This window comes from Anguilla anguilla, chromosome 10 (genome assembly GCF_013347855.1).
Source record: "Anguilla anguilla isolate fAngAng1 chromosome 10, fAngAng1.pri, whole genome shotgun sequence".
In the NCBI taxonomy this organism is placed as follows: domain Eukaryota; kingdom Metazoa; phylum Chordata; class Actinopteri; order Anguilliformes; family Anguillidae; genus Anguilla; species Anguilla anguilla.
In genome coordinates this window covers 12,358,046-12,380,812 of record NC_049210.1, presented here as the reverse complement: position 1 = coordinate 12,380,812, position 22,767 = coordinate 12,358,046, and the positions used below count along the sequence as shown (strand labels likewise).

The window sequence follows — 22,767 nt, the reverse complement described above, 5'->3', positions numbered from 1 at the left end:
GCAATCCCACTAAAAATGTTTTAAATGTTTCGCATATAGTAACTATATACTCCATACATCTAAAACCAGTTCTTAAATGTATGTTAAAAATGTAAGCTTATTACTTTCTGTTCAGTTATTACTAAAGACAAAAGTCCCTGTTTTGTTACTTAATCAAATTCAAACACTCTGGGTGAATACTTCCCTCCGAGATTAAAAACAAAAAGAATTACACAACACACCCAGAAGGCAAAACAGATGGATAGTGTGTCCATCATTACAGACAGCCATTCTGTTAATCTGTCAAAACGGCTCACGTACAACATGGCTTCTGTTTGCTCTTTAGTTTGAGCATTTCCTTTTTGTTTATTTATTCACAGATTATTAGAAGGAGAAATGAAAGCATCTCTGAGAATATTTATATAATCATTGCATTATTTGGAATATCAATCCTTATTCTGAAAGAATTTGCATTAAAAAAAAACATTTTATGCAATATATTTATAAAAATTAAATTCCAAGCCTTAGTGGACAGTCTTGGTTGTATAGTTGTGTTGTCATCAACCACTTACCAAGATTACGTTTATCAGCTCTCCCATTACCAGTGCTTCCAGTTGTGAGGACCATGAATGCATGGGGCAGATTGGATGCACATGCAGATTTCAGCTGGTCTTTCCTAAAACATCTCAAGAACTCGGAAATCAGCTGATTTTAGATTACTCATTGAGTGCCTTTACAACCTCCAGCACCATTGAATGCAATAATAATAAAGTTCACAAAAAGTAGAAAAAAAAATTCTGTTTAATTTAATTAACAAGTAGTTTTACATTGATATACCTAGTACTCCAAAGTTATTCAGTGTTTGTTGGGATGAGTGTGATCGCACGCAATGCTAAGACATAATTAATACTTATCTCACTTTTTTGCATATACATTATGACCAATACATTTTTAAGTGCCATTTATATGCTTACCTCTGTTGGCATGTAGTATTTCCATGCGCAGTTGATGGTTTGATGGACAAGTCTTTTGTTTTATACATTGAAAATTGTCTTTTGATTTAAAAAAAAAAAAAAACACAAATTCCTGACCTTATTTTTTAGTTTGGTGATAATTAATATTCTTACCACATGTGTTCTCATTGTCTTTCACCTTATCTTTTCTTGTCTTCTCTTAAATTGCTTCATCTTATCTGGTCCTGTCTTTTCTCAGATTGGAGACAGGAGACAAAAGTTCATCAGGTTTCTTTTTAACACGTTCTAAAGCTCATTTAATATTTTATATAGTTATATCGCCCTGAAAGTGCAAAGGCAAAATGCAATGCCAGCAGGGAGCCAGGATGCTGAGGGGAGCAGGATATATCACAATAATTCATCAGAGGGTAATGGAGGAGATCTTAGTGGAAAGTTAATAGCCATAATAGGATGCAAAATCACTTTCTGGAAATAAACAAAAATGTGATAGAAAAGCAAACAAAGCCAATGTAATGAGGTGACCACTGGGTCATAGGAAGAGTTTGACTTTTAAGCATGATGGGGGGGGGGCAGTTTTTCATCATGGAGCAGGGAAAGGGGGGGGTGGTCTATGCAATTGGAAGAGTAGGTGAAGGTAAACAGACGTAAACAGACGTAAACGGACGGTCACCACAACAAACGACATCCCAAATAGCTTGGCCTATAGCTCGCTTATTTAGGCATACACAACACACCAGGACAGAAAGCACAGAAAAGAGGCATGGCTTGCCACATTGGCTCACATTGTAGTAGGCTAACAGGATATGAATACAGTGCATAGTCTATGCTATGAATTAGCAGTTTGGCGGAACCAATCACTGGGCTAAGAAGAGCATGGCTTGAAAATGAACCCGGAAATGAAAATGGGGGAATGAAAGGCATTTTTGCAGGAACAAAAACGAAAACAGAAACAAAATTAGCATCACTGTTCCTGAGATCCTGCTTGCATTCAAAGGTGTCAAAATGTCGATCTAAAATGCTGATGTGAAATGTAGCCTGGGGATTTTTAATTTCAAGGAGAGATGCTTGCAGTTTAACAGGATAACACAACAACTATATATATAATTTTTTGTACATTTGTATTTTTCTATTTATTTATGGTAAGTGCTATGGTATATAAAGAATAAATGACTTCAAGCATGCAGTTCTCATGATATATAAGCTTTCAGTCTGGTGCTACATTACCATCTCAAGCATGCACATATATCATGAAAACTGCAGGGCTTGGAATCATTTTTCCTTATGCACACACACACACGTGTATATAGTATGTTAAAAAGTGTTGCATTTATTTTTCATGAAGAGTCTATTCCATCATGAGACTGTTCTGCATGTAAATTGATATTATGCACTCTTTTTGCCACGCTCATCCTGAGGATCGGAACATTTAAACTGTAACTGTCAGGCCATCGGAGACCAGTATTTTGGGGGGGGTAATCGGACCTGAAAACCAAATTGTGGCTATTTTCCCCTTGCTAAATGCTTGCTGGGATACCTGACAGGTCCAAATGGATAGGTCCGGTGTTTGAGCCGAGTGCAGAGAGATTTAGTGAGGGAGAGTGTGAGAGATGAATTGTTGCAGTGTTGGAAGGAGCAGAGAGACTGGTGATTTAATGTTGGGAGTAGAATAGAGTGTGCCTTCTGCAAGGGGAGTTGGATAGAACTTCATTGCTTTATCCAAAGCAGACCCTAAGACAGGTGAAAGGGTTTAGTGTAGGATATTTCCATTTGTGGGTGCTCAACATCAATTCCCACAAAAGGGACTGCTCCAAGTGAGAATATGTGAAAGCCATGCTTCATTGAGATATTATTACAACTCGATGGAGTCAACTGCTAGGTGCTATCATCAAACTTAAGAGGTATAGACAGGTGTTTTGAATTTTAATGAACTCGGTTCTAGATACTAGATGCATAGATAAACATTCAAATGAGCATGCAATTTCATACAAATGCCAAACATTGTAAATACTAAATGATACAGCACAACAATTAAATCAAAGGACATTCCTGCACTCCTGTACTGAGAAAAGATGATGTGAGTCAAGATAAGTAAAATTGTTGACAGCTGCTATGTTGTGCAAAAAAATTTTTTAAACAGTTTTAGTACTTCAGGTTATGGCCAAAGCCTCCTGAGCTTGCAATAACTTGGGAGGCAAAATGCCTAACATATAAAATACACCAAATCATGTTTACCCATTAAAAAATGGTTTATTCCATAAATAATAAGGATAATAACAACAACCAAAGAAAATGACATAAGCTGGTAGTGCTACCGACCAGGACAGGCCAGCAGAATCCCTAATCTGGGCACTAGTGGTGCTACAAAAATAGGTGAGTCTTCCGGAAAACTGCCTTACCTCTGTAACCTGCCCTAGTGTTTAAAGAACGTGTAAGAAAAAAAAGAGAAACAAAACAAAAACACTACCAGAAGAGTGAAAAAAGAAGTACAAGAGAAATACAAATAACAAAATAAACTAAGCACAAATGAACAAAGGTGTGGAGCTGGGATGTCTGTTCAGAGCCAGCATCTTCAGGCTTCTGCTTAGCTTTTTTAAAATATTCGCCTCTCCCCAAGATACGCTCTTCCTTCAGCTGCATCCCGCCTATAGCCAATAGAGCAGAGGCACATGCACATGGGCACACAACAGAGCGCTTCCCACAATGCCAGCACACACACGCTGAATTTAAAATAAGGGAAAATTAGAGGTTAATAACACTTCACACTAGACATCTTCACGAGGTCCAAAAAATTGCACCTGAGCATTTCCTACCCGAGGTCTAAATCCGAAAAGACCCACTGATAACAAAACCTGAATCTGAAGAGATAACCAGACCTATTCTCGGATTCGCCAGATCTGGACCCAGTCTGACCTGACCCAAGAGAGACAAATAATTTCATATTTAACTAGAGTAGCCTCCTAGTCTACAAATAACTGGGCATACTTTAAGTCTAACATGTAAATATGTGTTGAATATTAAAATAAGCTAACTTGCATATGTGGAAAAGGCTGCTACACTTTATTGACCTGATTTTTTTTTTTTCTGGCCACAAAACTACTCCACCTATATGAATTATCTGCTGGATTTTGCATGTACTACCCCTCACATAATTAGCATTTTATTTTGTGAAAAGGCATTTAACACTAATCTCACTATCTTAATCTCACTATTAGGGGTGAGCTGGAACTGAGCTACAAGGCAGTTTTCTTGTGATTGGCTGACAGACAACTCTGCTTACTGTTCTCATAAGCATGGGGCATCTCAGACCTGTTTAAATGAAAAGAACAGAGAACATGATAATGAAAATGTTCTTTTGTGTTATAAAACAGGGTTCTGCTCCTTGCAGGTCCTCTTGGGTATATTAGCACACACACAGGACACAGGACAATCGTAATGGACCTTACCTGTACCCAAGAAACCAGTGTGAATTTTACACTTAGACTTGCTCGGTCCCAGGTATTCAGGGGAACCAAGAAGCCCTCTGCTTTGCACAACAAAAAAGACTGCCAATGACAAACTCCATTAAATATATTGAATCGCATACAAAAATGCGGTTGTCTTTCTGTAGTCCCAACAGTTGTGCAATTGCTAAAGGTCATGTGCAAAAAAAAACAAAACAATATTGTCAGTTGATGAGCCAATAATTTGCCTGTTTTAGGCTGAGTGATTGGGGCTCATAGGCACTGCATCATACCCTGTTTTCATACAATCTATCTTCTCAGTCAAAGTCTGTTATTTCTGTGAGCGGAGCACGGGCTCTGTCAGGGAACACATTAAAGCAACCCAATGAAGTGAATCATTCCTTAGGAACACCTGCTGGGCAGAACCAAGTCTTTTGCGGCATGCATTTTATTTGCACTTTCCCGAGAAGTTTTAACGGATGTTGAATGTAAACTAGAAGGATGACAAACGCACACGGGGCATTCAATATCAGTATGTGTATAGTAACTGCTTTTTCTTTCTTTGTTCTTGTTTTGTTTCTTCACTGTTCTGTACTTTGTAAAGGTAAATCAGGCATGCATTTCACAACACAGACAGTAAACACCGTGGCTCCAGAAGATTCCTGACACCTACGTATTCAAAAGATTGATCTTTGCAGAGGGTTAATGGTATTCCCTCAGTATATGCATAGTGGCTTCCTTTGGAATAAAACTGACGTGAATGCCTTAATGTGCTCCCACATCAACACAACACGGCAGCCTTTTTCATGGTGTATATACTACAATGGAGGAAAATTAGTCACACAGAATGCACAATGTGGTAGATAAAGGGCCTGTGCTTATATCACACTTCTGTTCATCTTTCTGCCTGTCTGCGAAACTGCATTCTTGAGTCTCTTCTCCACCCCTATCTTTCCATTTGTGTTATCTATTGACTATGTTGGTGTGACTCCGGGAATGCGTTTTTGTTGTCAGAATTCAATCGCACTGTATTAGCGATGTGACCTGAATTGTCCATTACCCATAATTAGAGCCACGATAAAGCGCATTGAGTGACAGCCATGTTAGAAATGATAGCTCTGACCCTGGCTCAGAGTTCCATTAATGGGCCACTACACACAACCTTTGTGTAGCCTGGAGGGGATCATGTGTTTGGCCGCGTGTGTTTGTGCGTTTGTGTTTGTGTCTCTGTCCGGAGCTAATCTCGCATAGTACTGGGCCGATCAGCCTAATATTTGTTGTGCATGCTGACAGCAGGCCAAGGACCTGAATTCTCGAATATTTAGCAAATCGGTCAACGACAAGTATTTTTGAATTAATTTCCATCATTGTTGTCCATTGAAATAGATTGAGTGCTAACTCATAACCGGCCGCTAGGGGCCGCAAGTGATCAACAACTGCTTCCATTTGGGATGCCTGGCAGAGATCTGCACTCTACTGAGTGCACTCTTCTAGTTTATTCATTAAACACTTCATAGATTGCGGAGCAATAATGGTGCAATGCTCAGATGCACAATGGCTTCCAAAAGCTATGACTGTTCTGTGGGATTGCAACTCTGGCACACAACCATCACACAATTATTCATTAAAAACTGAAGAGAATAATAGTTGACGTTCAAGAAAAAAACAGCAGGGATGATGGAAAGAATCTGTTCGGAAATTCATTTTTGCCCCAACAGCATTGTTATAAACCCATCCATTATCACAGCAAAATGCAGCAGGATATGATATGACATGCCTAAGTCAGCAAACTATGTTTTTTTTTGGGGGGGGGGGGGTGTAGAATCTGTAAGACTATCCCTACATAAGTCCCACCCAGACACGTTTTTAAAAGTTTCCCATTTTTTGGTTATCACTCTCTGGGTGCTTGGCTGACCTTGCGATCTTTCTTACCATTTGTGTACTTCCACATCTGTGGTAATTGCTCTCTTGCTCATCCAGTCCTTTCTGTTTGCTAAGCTGTACTTGTCATGATTGTCTGTTACCAGTTTTGCAATGTTTCCTATAGTCATTGTTACCACAAAATGTTTCTTCTACTTTCTATATAGTATAACATTGCCCTTTGCCTCTAATCCTGTGCTAAACTTCAATCAACCAGCTGCCCTGCTTTCCACTCTGACAGCCCAGTGTCCACTCCCCTGCTCCCAGTCGTGCCCTGCTCTGTCCCCAGCTCTACCTGCCGTACTGTCTGTGAGGCTTATGCGCGACAAGGTCACCTGCTCCCGCTCTGCCTGACCTCAGACTTGTTGAGGGCTCCAGAGGTCACTCAGGCTTACACCTGCTTAATGGCTTCGCTCACCCTGTTCATGAGGACACTGTCAGGCTGGGCTCCCTGCTTCTCAGGCTTTGTTGCTGGACAGCAGGGCTATTGGCAGCCTGGGGGCCAAATGGGACCCATCACAGGTGTGCTCTTGGTTCATTACTCATTGTGGAAAAAAAGAAAAGCATTTTTCAGACGTATCAGAAATTGTGACTATGCCCAGATATGCATCTTCACAGTGTAAGCATACCCTGGCGGCGACATAGCTCAGGAGGTAAGAGCGGTTGTCTGGCAGTCGGAGGGTTGCCAGTTCGATCCCCCACCCTGGGCATGTCGAAGTGTCCCTGAGCAAGACACCTAACCCCTAATTGCTCTGGTGAATGCGAGGCATCAATTGTAAAGCGCTTTGGATAAAAGCGCTATATAAATGCAGTCCATTTACCATTTACCATTACCCCCACTAGTGAAGAATAAGTAATAGCTATGCAGATTTTATGTTTGCACAATCAATATACAGTGCAGTAGATAAGTATTTGGGCAGTGACTCATTTTTTTTTGTTTTGGTAGTGACCTCCAGCACATAGGATTTGAAAAATAAATAAATAAATAAATATGAGGTTAAAGTGCACAATCGGACATTGGACAATTGGCTGCTCAGCTGTTTCTTGGCTAGCTGCGTTTCTTTGCATCATTAACAAAACGTCTAATGTTGATTCTGGGCGTGGAATTAGCATTTGCTGCTGTTGTCTCTCAACATGAGGACCAAATAAGTGTCAATACCAGTAAAACAGGGCATCATGAAACTGAAAATCAGAATAAAGGTAGAGTATCAGTGGATCATGATGTCCAAAGAGAGGACACACACACACACACACACACACAAGCACGCACACACACACAGATATATATATATTCTGAGGGGTGTATACCATTGAGATGGCCACAACTGGTATTTCGCCAGACCGTTTTATTGCACTTATTAGAGACTCTGTGTGAGTTACTGACTTCCCTGTGAGATAAGCTAATGCACAGTAATTAGATGTAAATTGCAATGAAATGCAAGGCACACCATGGGACCGATTCTTATGATACCAACACAGGCTTGAATGGTGTGTGTGTGCATGTGTGTGTGCGCGCGCGCAATACAAATATATGTGGAAAGTTTAATGCCTATGCAAAGTATGTATGTAAACCAATGGAATTTGACTGTAATAAATAAACAGAGCTATATGTATTTAATCCTGGAGATAATTACACTTTTTAATGTAGCCAGGACTTATTTAGGTAACTCCCTAACAAATGTGTTTGTTAATGCCACAGCAAAATGTTAAATGTCTGCCAATGCCTAGATTCACCACCTCAAAATGGACAATATACGGCAAATTCTTAATAAATGTAAAATGATTACTCCAAAAACTAAAATTCCTTATTCTTACGAATTGGTCATTTGGAAAATCTGAGAAACGTACACGTTGTCTTTTGAAAATAACTGTAAAACTTCTTTACTATCCCTTCTACATGCCAATAGCCATGGAACGGTCAATTCTGGATCATGTTAGTCAACTATCTTTGAAGGCATTAATAAGTGGAGCTGGTGGGTATTCATTATTTACCTCAGTAAGGTAAATAGCTGTGCGCCTTCTGTCGTTTCCTCAGTAAACTGTTAAACGAATGTTTACTGAAAGGCAACTAAACAGAAGAAACAACAAAGTTTAAGTGCAAAAATGAACTCAAATAGGCTACAGTTAACTAGGCAGAAAGCACTACAATGACTGTCTTACTTTTTCAGGGTTTGTTAAAGTGTGTTTCCAGTCGTAGCTTGAGGATAGAGGTGATGGGCCAGCATTGGTTTTGTTGTGGGGGTTCGGTTTTCACCAGAAGAGGGCAATCTGAATCATTTCGTACAGCGAAGGTGCCGTAAGAGACAGCCGTGATATTGTTACAGTGGTAGAGCGTGCAACGCCTTCTCTACCCCTGTCCTATTTGGAACTGAGGGACGGACGGTGAAAATACAGGAAGAAACAGTATTTGTCCTACCAGTGCTGTCGGTCTGTGAATCTTTTCACTCTCATATCTCTTTTTTCTGCCAAACATTGGAATATGAACTTTTAGCTACCTGCACTACGTTTCATTCGGACATTCAGAACATTTTTGCGAAGGAATTTTTGTCTGTTGATTTACACTGTTGCTGAGTCTTCGTTTAGGAGAATCGTTTACGCAGTATGGCATAACTGATGGATGAAACGCAATGCGAACATTAAAAGGCAGTCTGACTTCCATAAACTTTTCTTCGTCGTATGTTTCATTTCGGATTTAATTCCATCTGGCTTTGGAATTATCCTCTGCGGTTCCTCTATCACTGTTTTTATTAATTGTATAACCATAAAATAGTGTTAATAATGCGTCAAAATTCTGGAGAGACCTCAAGGCTATTTCCGTGCTTGCACCAGGACACTGAGGCACACTGCATGGCTGGACTCGGAGACTAAAATACGGGGACAAGGTTGCTCACCCTTGCCATACCTCCGGAGCGCAACGGCGGGCAGGTGTGCCTTGTGTGCGCTTGTTGTCGGCTGTCCACCAGCTCCGCTGCTTGAGCGGGTTGGTAGTGGATATTAACGGTACCATCCGAGGAGACCGCGTGTCATGCGGGCTTGGAAGTCAAGTACTAGAAGGCTTTAAACCCGTGGACAGTCGCTGATAGATACGAGGATATGGGTATGTTAAGAGCCATTTTCTTTTCTTTTTAATGCACAAAATTGTTGTTCTTGTAGTGGTCATTCATTTTTTAAATACACCTGCATATAAAAATCCTTAGCCACACATATGCATTCGTCCCTGAAATGTTAAACAAGAAAGACAGTCACATATGGAGCTCGTGTCTGAAATGGCAGAGGAAATTCAACCGAACTCATCCACGTTTGCAGACCGATAGGCGATACAGAACTTAAGAAAGTAGCATATCAGATTTTATTTCACTGCGCAAATGAAGTTTCTATTTTTATTTCAAATAGCAAAACAGGATTGCATCGTTTATATCTACTTAAAAACACAACAGTATGTCTGTACGTAGGTTTTGGACATAGTTAATGTGGCTATTCCCTTTGATATGATTTGCGGTGTGAGTTTGCTTTCCTCTTGAATTATTAAATATGCTAGAACTCAGATACGGAACGTTGATTTTGACTTGTCCGTAACATACCCACACAATAGTAAATGACGATGTGCATTATTTCATTACATTTCTGTCCGGAAAACCGCAGTTTGATTTGAATTATCCATGCCTGAACATAGTCTTCTGTTCTTTCTGATTTAGTAAGCAGCGCTGAGGAGGGCCGTTGACTGGGATTGAAATGCTAATTAGGGTTAATGTTAGAACCTTGGCAACTTTACCATGCATGGCTGTGCATAATTATGTAGGCTATAGGCTTAGTGGTTAGGATCTGTTATCACACACACGGTCATTGGATGTTTTCGTTTTGCGATCAACAGGTATGCTTATTTGATTGTGGAAATATCTTTCTTTGCAACTCCATGGTAACTTATAGTAATGCAATGCCTCGTTCTTGCCTGTCTCCCTTGTCCTTAGTGTGCGTGGTGTGCTGTTGGCTGAGGCTAACGAGCATTTTGTTGTGACTTGGGCTTCACCGCGGCAGCTGATTGATGCCTTTGCGGCTGGAGAGCCAGAAAGAGTCTGCCTCAATCTGCGCATCTCGCATTTCTTTTTCGCTTCATGTATTTATTTTTGGTGGGTGCAAGAGGGACCGATTCTCCTCGTTATTGACCCGTTGTCTGTATGACCAGCTGTTGTCCCTCCCCGCAGTTTTCGGTGATCAGTGTGCTTATGAAGCCACTTAAAATCGTTTCCTGACACTGCAGATACAAGTCCCTTTCGCCCACGGCAATACCCATAACATTCAGTGTACACACGAATATGCACAAGTACTCTGTATGTGAGCTACCATTAATAATAGCAATGAGCTATGTGTGTTTCGGCGTCCTGTATGTGACTGAAAAATAGATGTGCGTATCTTTATCTAGAGAAAACATACCAGAATGAACGCTTGCTGAATAATGAACAAAAATGCTTAAGGACATTGGGATGTTCTTTCCAAGTAATTTAAAGGTCATCGATAACTAGTGTTGTCTGTATTCTAATCCTAATCCAGAAACGGTATTTATTGATATTCTTCTTATTATTTATTTATTTATTTTACATGTCTGTATTGTAACTATTGTGTGTTTGTGTGTGAGAGTGTTTTGGTTTGTTTTATAATCCTGCATACAATTCATTAATTTTATGACGGCTTTACAGGATATTCATTATCACTGTTGTTCAATTACAACTCCGATTTGATAAATGAAGGTTGATATACTACATTATCACTATAGCTTGCATCCACGAGCCGTTGAAGCGCGCGTGTGTGTAATACTAATAACAATAATAATAATAATAATAATGCATTTGACAGTTCGTTATGTTTTTAGTCTATTTGCACTGTTCTGATGCTCTTAGTAGCATGTAGGCTACTGTAGTACGTCTGGCCACGTACCTCAATGATTAATAGCGCCAAGTGGCTCTGCGGCATTGGAGAGGTTCCTGTTTTTGCGAACACAATGAGAAAACTTAGCCAGGAGCGGAGGCGTACAGTTTTAACAACTATTCAATAATCGTAGCAAAACGAACTATTTAGAATGCACCCAGTGCATGTGATGTAGACGAAAAATATTTAATCAACATGCCCGGAATAATTTGACAGAATATACAGTTTAATAGCTTTATAGTAAAAAGTCAAAAGTACATTAGTGGTCTTTTTCCCCCCAATATTCTTGGTCTTGTGCAGAAGTTTTATGGGAACAAATTTGTTGTATAGCCTGGTATAATTATATTGTTAAAACAGTTTGAGTGGTTCAGTATCCATATGTTTCCACAACTTTGGAAGTAATTTTGAGGTAATTATCAAAGCGACTCCATAAAATTATCAGCTGTCCCTTGGTTTAATCATATAATTAAACAGTTAGCTGAGGGATAGAAACCCTCCCACTGAATATTATTTATTTTTCAAGGTGAATAGAAGGGAAAGGAGGTGTGCGATTTGAACAGGCCTATGCAGTGTTTCATCCAGTCGTATTCATAATAGTGGCAATCGTATCTGGATAGTACACCCATAGTATACCATTGAATATTTTTTGTTGAGTTTCTAGTTTACAAAATAGGTATTTGATATCTGTAGCTAGGCAATTGTGTCTCGTGGACTATGCCTTCCCATCTGAAACTAGTAAATTCATTATGGTTGAATTGTACTGCATTTTCTTGCTAATCCCGGTGGTATCAGTGTGTTCTGTCATGTGGTTATTCCTTCATAACACAAGTTAAATTAAGTAGCCTAATATTATTGATATATGATCCTATATTTGAATGCAGTGGGTGCTAGAATCACATTTTCCAGTTTTGATATGTAGCCATTAGGGAGTGTTTAAACACATTGCAAACTTTTAAGATTTAATGTATTACAATTTTAATTGTCACTCGAGAACTTGAAATTATTATCATCAACCATGACATAGAGTAACAATAGATCATGTAAGAATTTTCCGAATATTTACTGTGCGAGTGTTGCCGTGTGCGTGTGTGTGTGTGTGTGCATGTGTGTGGACAGATGGCAGGTTGGGATACTAGACTAAAATGAGAGGCGAATAAATGCCGAAGCACTCAGTTCACACGTGTATTTCCTTTGGAATTTGGATCAGCAGTGAAGCAGAGGTCACTGCTGTTGTGGTTTCAGTTAATATCTCATATATGTTTTCATCCTTCTCTCAAATAGGTGCATCACAGTAGGAGACTGTTAGACAGATGAGGTGTCCCTTATTAAATGGCTAAGAGCTTTCTCATGTAATGGAGTGGAGAGGGTGTCAAAACAGATAACTGTAGAGGAGATTGAAAGCCTGTCAGGGGCTGACAAAGAGAAGCAGGCAGAAGCCATATCTTTTTCCTCAACTTGATTGCCTATGCTGAGAATTGTTCTCTTCAGGTATAACCATCACTGTCAGGGGAAATTAGAATCTGGGATATGGAAATATCATTAAGAAAGAAGAGAAGAATAAAACAATGTCACTGTTGATTTGTTTGCATTTTTTCCTGTTGTGTAGTTTTTGCCTCTGCTACGTATTGGTACCTTAGCCCTCCCTGTAGAATTCTATGGTGTCACTACTACAAGAGAATGGGTGTGAGTGTAGTACACTTAGGTATCATCAAGGGATGCTTAACTTCCTTTTATTGTTGGACGAGAATGCCTTTCTGTGACTATGCTCCTACAGCACAGAATTAGTGACAATGCACACAAAGCAGGGCTTACAGAAAACCATGTACTGTATGGACAAACTGAACTTGCGTTTATTTTTATTATTTAACTGCAAATTAGCAGGATAGATCAAAAAATCTCTGAGAGCAGATTTGCCCCATGTCCTGTAATAACATCAATATCAAAGCACATTAAGTCAGTGAATGGTGTTTCTTGAGTGCATTTTCTTGGTGGCCATGATGTCTTGTACAACAGAATTTTTTCCAAAGTATTAGAAACTACAAAGTTTTCAAGGGTGAAAAAAATAGGCTTTGATGCCTACTCATAATATGGGAAGATGCAACAAGTGTTTTGTTTTGTTGTTTTTTTGTTTGTTTGTTTTCTTTGCTGAATGACATATTTTAACATGCAAGCAATAGAGACAGAATCCCAGCCAGTTTCCCAAACCATTCCTATAGTACCAGGTTTTGTAGTGTCTTTGTCTGAATTTGGGATGTGCCTCAAGAAACCTCTGGCACCAGAGAGAATGCTCAGAATCAGCCAGTACAGAATAAGCAGTAAAACAAGTCAAATTATATTGAGATTCTGACCAATTACAGTGCCCTGAAAAAGTATTTGGCTCCTTCCTGATTTCCTCTATTGTTGCAGATTTCTGACACTGAATAGTTTCAGATCTTTAGACAAAATATAATGGTAGACAATGGGATATAGGGAAAGGGAATTGAAGCACAAAACACATTTTTAAAATTATTATTTCATTTATTTAATGAAAAAAGTTATCGAACATGCTTATCACCCATGTGAAAAAATAATTGCCACCTTAGTTACCCAATCAATCAATTGACCACATTTAATTGATAATTAGTTTCAGCTGATTGAACACAGCCAGGTTGGATTGCAGTCAGAAATGTTGAATCTAAACCTCAATCATATTGAATCTTACCATCAGACTGAAGTAGTCATCACAAGTTTTTATGAGCACACTATGTGCCAATCAAAGGAAATTCCAGAAAAGATGAGACAGTTGTTGAAATATATCAGTCTGGAAAGGGTTACAAACCCATTTCTAAGGCCCTAGGACTCTACCGAACCACAGTAAGAGCCATTATTGCCAAATGGAGTACATTTGGAACAGCGATGAATCTTCCCAGGAGTGGCTCACCTGCCAACATTTCTCCAAGGACGCAGAGACAACTCATCCAGGAAATCACAAAGATCTCAGAAGAATATCCAAAGAACTGTAGGCCTGTCTAGCCTCAGCTAAGGTCAGTGTTCATGACTTCACAATTAGAAATAGACTGGGCAAAAATAGGATTCATGAGACAACAGCAAGGTGCTAACTATTGCTAACCAAGAGAAACATCAATGCTTATCTCACATTTGCACAAAAGCACCTAGATGATCCCCAAGCCTTGAGAAAGTTCCATAGATAGGTGAGTAAAAAGTGGAACTTTTTAGGCAACACAGGTCCCATTATGTCTGGCGTACCAACATTCAAACATAGTGGTTGTACTATGATGGACCAGGATGACTTGACATTATTCAAGGAACAATGAATTCAGCTTTGTTCCAAAAAAAATCCTAGAAAGAATCGTCTGTCCATGAGCTGAAGCATAATAGGGTTAGGCAAGACAATGATCCAAAACACAAAAGCAAGACCACATCCGGATGGCTGAAAAGAAACAAAATTAAAGTTTTGGAGTGGCCTAGTCAAAGTCCTGATTTGAACCCAATACAGATGCTCTGGCAGGACCTGAAACAAGCAGTTCATGCTCAAAGAACTTACCAATTTGTCTGAATCAAAGCAGTTCTGTGAAGAAGATTGGGCTAAAAGTAAAATTGTGAAAGACCAATATCAAATTATAGAAAGTGTTTGATTGCAGTTTTTGCTGTTAAAGGTGGTGCAACCAATTATTAAGTTTAAGGGGGCAATTACTATTCCTTATAGGTGTTATGGTGTTTGATAATTGTTTTCATTAAATTTATTTAGTTTCTCTTTACATTTTCTCTAAACATGTGAGTCCATTCAGTAATTGAGGAAATCAAGAAGGGGACAAATACTCTTTACACGGCACTGTACCGTACGCGCACCTGACATTTTATGTGTGATGGTTTTATAAGGGAAAAACCACTTAGCATTTGGAAAAGAATATACTTGGAAATGGAACAGAATGAAGGCTGCTATCACTATGCAATTAAAATCTATTGAGTGCGATTCCCATAATTACGGTAGATTCGTATTATGTTTCAAGCTCTTACAGGATTTACATTATCAAGTGTAAAAACAACAAGCCATGTAAAGTGTTGACGTATTGCCTTTTCAATCTAGAAAATCGGTGTCCTTGAATAAGACTCTGCTGTGTCTGTTCACCCAACCGTGAGCATTTCACTTCGTGAGGACATATATTCTGAGCAAATTCACACACTTTAGCATCCTGATCTCACCGCGGGCTTGTCTTGTAGTTTCTGTTCTGTCACACACAGAGAGGGCCCATCATATCTTGTACTTATGAGCAGTGGCAACAGAAACATGTCTAACCTTGCCCTGTGCTATATAATTAAGCACTTGACCCTGCTTCTTAATAATAAGGCCACAGTAGAACTGCAGAAACACATATACCAAAGCTGCACAATTGCTGGTAAATCAATGCCTCCCATGAACCCACATTAAAATGGTAAATGTAGTTCTCCAAATATAAATCATATCGGTAGTATCTGCCTTCAAATAATGGAATGAAACCTATCTATTATGATTATTACTGTTCCATTACATGAAAATGCAGTTAATGTATCATTTCCATATCATATTCATATCCAATGGGTTTCTGTTTCTGAGGCGTCTACTGTTCTTCAGGCTCTGAAAATTCCCTTTGTCCACACACAATTCCTTCACAGCATCTGACATTATTTTTGATGAAAGCACAGTGTGTATGGAACTTCCAAGGGAGATTGTTATATGCCTCTGTCTGTTAAAGATCATAAAACAGCACGGACTGAAATAAATTACAATGTAATTAAGCACTGAACATTCATTACACCAAAGAGAACATGGAAGGGTGTCCCTCCATGCAATGTTTTCATATGGGAAAGATAAGTTGTTTTGCATCAGTTCTGCATCTAAGGGTTTTGTTTCTATGATATTAACTGCATATGGGGGCATGCAAATGCACAGTGCATTTGTTACATTTGTACTAACCTATCCCAGTAAGAAAAATGAATGAAGGCAGGTCCTCGTTTTTTTATGTAAGACCCATTTCCACAAAGCATATTGCACTATTTTTCCACAGAATTTGACTCTTGCACCTCTTAATGACGGGGTCTAGAATGAGAGAGTTTCTCACATTTAGAACACAGCCAAGACTCTAAAAACCATGTTCTTTGTTGATATATTCTGCAGATTGTAGATTGTAAAGAGGTTATGTTTAGACTTTTGCATGGGTGTTTTATGATACTGCTGTTGCAAGACTGCAATTGGGAACTTTAATATTTACTGTTGATTATCAGCGAATAAAGAACAGCAAATTAGCTATCAGTTAGTGAATACTGTTATAAATCATTTCTAATCATTTTAATAACATTGAATACATGGCCCTTAAAATGAGGCAAACTAATTAGTTTACATACATGTTCATTCATTGTTTTTTTATTGCCTGTATAGGTTGTTCACGTTAACTGAAATCCATTCATTTAATATCTGAATGTAACAGTGATATTACCAGTTTTCTAAAGTGCTGTTTTTCAAAATGTTTCAATATTCCTATTGGTTTTTCCACCAATTTTTAATATAATTTAACACCTAAACAATGTAAAAAGTCCACTTAAAGGTGCAGTATGTAAATTTGGAGAAACGAGCAAGAGAGCTAGATTTTGAAACAAAAAGTTCCACCACTGCCCACCCCTCCCCTGAACTCTCCCTCCAGAGGCTGTACCTCCAAACATATGCACACGCGCTGCCTGACATCTATATACCCAAAATATTTTGTATTGCTTTCTGAATTCATTCCTTTGAACCTTTTGCAAAAAAGAAAACAAAATCAGAGGTGAAAATTCAAATTCAAAGAATTCAGTTTACTTGAATTAGCACTAGTCAGATTCTGTACCATGCACTGCCAGCAAGTGATTTTAATGTCATTTTGAACCAAATTCTGACATTTAAAAAATATGTTTTGCAGGCAAATTATTGTATTGTTGTTGACAATTACTTTATGGGCAGAAAAATGTGTGCCAGCATGGTCATTTTACTGTAAGTCTCTCTGTGCCTTGTGTTTCCAGGATCCCTGATGCAAGGCAGGTGGCTAATGGTGCCACTGCTGTTGCAGGCCTGGCTGTTAGCATCTCCAAGCAGTGTCCGTGAGCGTCCGTGTCCTCAGAGCTGTCGCTGCGATGGGAAGATAGTCTACTGCGAGTCCAACGCTTTTCGTGACGTGCCAAAGAACGTCTCCAGTGGGTGCCAGGGCCTGTCTCTGCGTTACAACAGCCTGGTGAGCCTCAGGGCTGGGCAGTTTTCTGGTCTCAGCCAACTCATCTGGCTCTACCTGGACCATAACTACATCAATTCCGTGGACAGTCAAGCCTTCCAAGGTGTACGGAGGCTCAAGGAGCTGATCCTGAGCTCCAACAAGATCACGCAACTCCAAAATGCAACTTTCCACGCTGTGCCGAACTTACGCAATCTTGACCTGTCATACAACAAGCTGCAGGGCCTTCAGCCTAACCAGTTCCAGGGCCTGCGCAAGTTGCTCAGTCTCCACATTCGCTCAAATTCCCTGAAAAGCGTTCCTGTACGAGTCTTTCAGGACTGTCGCAACCTAGAATTTCTGGATCTGGGCTACAACCGATTACGTAGCCTCACTCGTAATGCTTTTGCAGGACTGCTTAAACTGACGGAGCTTCACTTAGAACACAACCAGTTCTCCAAAATCAACTTCTCACACTTTCCACGCCTCTACAACCTGCGAGCACTGTACCTGCAGTGGAACCGTATCCGGTCAATCAGTCAGGGTCTCACCTGGACCTGGACCTCTTTGCAAAAACTAGACCTCTCTGGAAATGACCTGCAGATTGTGGACGCCAGCATCTACCAGTGCCTGCCTAACCTACAGACACTCAATCTGGACTCCAACAAGCTCAGCAATGTGTCTCAGGACGCAGTGGTTGCCTGGATCTCCTTGACCACCATCAGCCTGGCAGGCAATGTGTGGGATTGCAGTCCCAGCATCTGCCCCCTAGTGGCCTGGTTGAGGAATTTCAAGGGAAACAAGGAGACCACCATGATTTGTGCTGGACCTAAGGAGGTCCAGGGGGAGAAGGTGATGGACGCTGTGGAAACTTACAGTATCTGCAAAATCACTCCGGCCCCTGCTATCTCAACACCATCCACTCTTCCAAACACTCCTTCCAAAGCTGAACGTTTTCCCATTCCCACTTTATCAAGAGTGGGTGAGGGGCTTTCCCAGGGTAGTTTACCCAGCCCCACACCCTCAGGGGCCACCTCAACCATCCCAGAGCAGTTTGAGCACGTTTCATTCCACAAAATAATTGCTGGGAGCGTGGCACTCTTCCTGTCAGTGGCCATGATACTGCTGGTGATCTATGTGTCGTGGAAGCGCTACCCCAGCAGCATGAAGCAGCTGCAGCAGCACTCCATGGTCCGCAAGCGCAGGAAAAAGGTGCGGGAGACAGAACGCACCCTCAACTCCCCCCTGCAGGAGTATTATGTGGACTACAAACCCACAAACTCTGAGACCATGGACGTGCTGGTCAATGGGACAGGCTCCTGCACCTACACCATCTCGGGCTCCAGAGAATGTGAGGTATGATCCGTCACGCTCCTAAAATCCATTTCCACTACGGGGAACCAGAGGTAAATTTTCCACTGCTTTTGAGGAAAAAAAGTTGTGATTTCCCTCCCGTCCTCTCCTGGCTTTTTGTGTTTGGAGGGTAGGGCAGATGGGTCACGTCACATTGTAGCTTGAGTCATACTTTTTTGGGCTTTGCCAATTACACGTGTCCACCCAGACAACATAAGGTTTCTTTATTAATACATCTTGATTGCTGAATCAATTACTGGCCTTACAACAAGTTATTATAACATTAGTTACAATGATCGATTGCTTGTTCAAAGTACACCATATCCCAGTGCATTGCCTCAGAAATGTATGCACTAGATCAAGTTACTGTGCAGTGAGTCATTTCCTATCCTGCATGATATTTTTTATATTGCCACCAACACAGAATTTGCTGCAGGCTTTGTTTGCAGTAACTGATGCCAAGCCAAATGAATACAGAGTGTTTTACTTGCATTTTTCTTGACAATTCAGTTAAATATAATATATTTTATTGTGACACTGGCCACGTTGAGTAGGCTAATTTGTTAGAGTAACCCCAGTTTAATGTATTCTTAATTCATGCTGGATTCTGATATATGAATGTACACTCAGCATAATGCAAGCAGTTTTCATTGATGGCTTTAGCCTTTTACAGATCAGTGAATCACAGCAGATATTAGGTCGCACTCACAATTTATTTTTCTGCTCAGTGTTATCCACAACAGCCAAAGGGTTCTGAACTGTCATTCAAGCTCTTGGAGACATCGGTTCTATATGAATATGGAATAAAAATCTAAAAACACAATTCCGCCCAAGCTCTATACTCGGTAGATTTACACAGAGCCTTAGAGGGCTAAATGCATGAAGGAACGGGGAGCGACTGACTTACAGTGGAAAACACAATTGACAATAAATAAGGAAAATTCTCCCAGAAACTGCAAATACATGAGAATTCACACATTGAGTCCACTTGCTTCTTCAAGGGGACATTTGGAGCTGTAGTACTGGTCAGCTTCACTGTCCTTTCTCTAGGCTATAGGTTTATAGGCTACATGTCTGAATTCCTTTGGCAGAACATGTAGAATAACACATGCCAAGATTAATTCCTGTTTTGTCGCATACCCCTTTATGTGTGTTATCTGCCGCAGTGACTTTTGAAGATTGTGGTTTGCTTTATTTATCTTTTTTGTGAGTGTTTTTGTGCTGCATTGCTTAGTATTTGTAGTTACCATTATTTGGTTGATGCTTTCCTTTCTATTTGTAGCTTTGCACTGTTACGTGAGTAGCTTTTTCTTTTTTTGGCGCTCTTTGTATGTTTTTTTTTAAAGGACTTAAGCTGGTGATGGATTGCAGCCATCACAAAAGCATTCTAAAGATTCAAGGAAATGTCTAACAATAGTTGATCCTGGCTAGATCTTCCCAACAGTGTACAATTTTGCTGTATTTTTGTTTGTGTCAACAGTTGCTACGCTACCAAAGCATACATACAGATTCAGATACTCTGAAGCCACAGCGTTTAATTTCATTTCCTTTCTGTGTACTTTGGCAGGAGCAATGTCAAAACGCAATTTATGTGCAGAAAGTCATTGAGGATAAAAATTCTGAAAACAAGCCTAACATTGGATGTTGTCTTCAAGAAATATTTAATCACCTATGGTGCCTTCAATATCATGCTTTGACCATGGCAGAGCTGTCTATTTGCTTGGCGTTTCTGCAAGAGCCCTTTTTTTCTCATCCTCCTAATCCAGCCAGTTCTCTGGATCTGAGGTGTGTGATTTTCCTGAGGTGTCTAAAGCCCACTTAATGAGGATTTTAGATACCAATGATTCTCCCCTTCTGAAAGGAAACAAGGATCTCTTTTCATTCACTGAAGGAGAGTGATAAGCTACCTGTAATGGCATTTTATTATACTATTTGTTCCCCCCTCCCTCTCTCTCTCTCCCGCTTTCCCTGCTTTTAGCAGGCTCAGGAGTAGTGTGTGTGTGTGTGTGTGTGTGTGTGTGTGTGTTTGAGTGTCTGTCTGTGTGCACGTATGCATGCAGAGCAAATACTGGCTTCATGTCCAGTTACTGCTTAGCAGCACTATGAGCAACAGAGGCTGGAGGCATTGCCTTATCATTGCCTCTGATCCAAAAGGAGCAGCGCAAGCAACTCTACAGAAAAAGGGCCCTAGATTTAATCTCACCAAATTGAAAGCCTTTATGAGAAAGGTCAGAAATTGGAAAGAGGTACTTGGTCTGTTTTTATTTTGGTCAGACATGTGTTGAGTGTTACCCCATGACTTGGCCAAAGGGGTGGGTGTGTTGGGGGTAGAGGGAATCAGACGGCTCAAACCCAAAGCATCACCACCCTACGCAAATGACCTGTCAAACGTTTGATTATTTACTGTGTAAGCTGTCACTGTTGATTTGGTTATTGCTTATTGACTTCATCATAATTAATATTTACCTTTATTAAATGATTGCTTCACTAGCTTAATAGCATTTACGCATAATTACTCTGAATAAAACAATTTACAAGGTGATGGCGCACACATTTGCACGTAAATGCACGTACCCAGATGCACACAGACATAATACGTCTGTCACGCACACTGGGATGGGGGTGCTTATCTGTTTTTGGCAGAGTAATTTCAAAGCCGAAAACCCTTAAAGATTGTTTCTTTAGTTAATTACCTGGTGGATGTTATCTAATACCTCATCTCTCTCATTGTGTGTGAGCTGTAAGTACATTTAGTATGTAGCTTTGAATAACATTTACATTCTTTACATTCACCTGCAGAAACAATGAAGTCCTTTTTTAATCTACTATTTTCAGTAATTTTGCTTTCATCTCTCATCTCATGTCAGGCTCATTGGCTCTCAGCTGCTGGTTTTCATTACTCATTCTCATATATATTATTCATATTTTCACGCTCTCATATTCACATACTGTATGCATTTAGTCCATTATTGTTTATTCAGTTATCATTTTCAGGGAAAGTTTTACGGCAATAGGTTAAAAAAAAGTGTTTTTTTTTAATTTATTGGAAGGGACAGATTTGTTTGAGTAATGCTTTTAGGTTACCATCTTCAAGATTTGGAAAACCATTAAGAATAATTTGTTTAAGAACAACATTATTCATTTACAAACAGCTTCTTATGATGCTGTATGTGAAGATTCATGAAAATTCATGCAAGAATCTCTTAATTTTTTATTTCATACTTACAAAGATGAGCATTCAATGCTTTGACGTCAATATGAATCTAAATACAAGAAAGAAATACTGACTCCTGTCAAACCATTTTTTTATTGCCTGGCAATCAACAAAACTAGAAAGCAATGCTCTCATGTCACTTTGATTGACTGGTACAGTAGGGTTCCCATATGAATTCCAACCTGCTTCAAACTACTATTGTCCGCTTCAGCAATGCGATTCTTCCTGCTGCTCTTTCTTTGGAGGGCTCTGGTTCAGACCTGCTTCATGTAGCACAATACGTTCCTTTTGCCAGTGGAATGCTTCGCAGTGCACATGCCCAGAACGCATTCATACTCCCTTAACCAGGCATCTGCATTTCAACCAAGCACGGATTGGGGGGGGGGGGGCATTTTCTATGTCGCCACAGCACATTAAAATATTAATGCAATCAATAATGATCTACTTCCATCATCTATTTTTCATTCCTTTTTTTAATCAAGTTGTTCTTTCCCCTTCAGGTCATAATAATATAAATGATGAGAACTCGAGTAATCAAAGTAACGAATAGGTTAAAGCCTTAAGCTCACAGCAGGGAATGATGAAAATGGATAAACCCCCTCAGAATATCTGATCGATCCACACCGGGGACTCCTAGATTAAACGTGTGGCAGCAATCTGGTTAGTCGGGCACAAATGGGATAAATTGGATGGAGACCAATTTTCTTTTTCCCCCACTCTTTGTTTTTATTTTTTTTTGTTTGGCGGAG

At 39.8% G+C, this 22,767-nt stretch overlaps 1 protein-coding gene across 4 annotated transcripts in view; it reads left to right on the top strand.

Moving 5' to 3' along the window:
• The first annotated feature begins 8,581 nt into the window (after positions 1-8,581).
• LOC118207083 (leucine-rich repeat transmembrane neuronal protein 4) overlaps positions 8,582-22,767 on the top strand; it is a 93,763-nt gene continuing 79,577 nt past the window's right edge. For 2 of the 4 annotated variants that reach the window (XM_035380377.1, XM_035380375.1), the window contains exons 1-2: positions 8,582-9,410; positions 17,267-18,807. In XM_035380377.1, the coding sequence (XP_035236268.1) occupies positions 9,407-9,410; positions 17,267-18,807 (1,545 nt within the window). In that variant the 5' untranslated portion in view covers positions 8,582-9,406. Of the gene's footprint in view, positions 9,411-17,266; positions 18,858-22,767 lie in introns of all 4 variants that reach the window. The other 2 variants (XM_035380378.1, XM_035380379.1) reach the window with 1 other exon arrangement.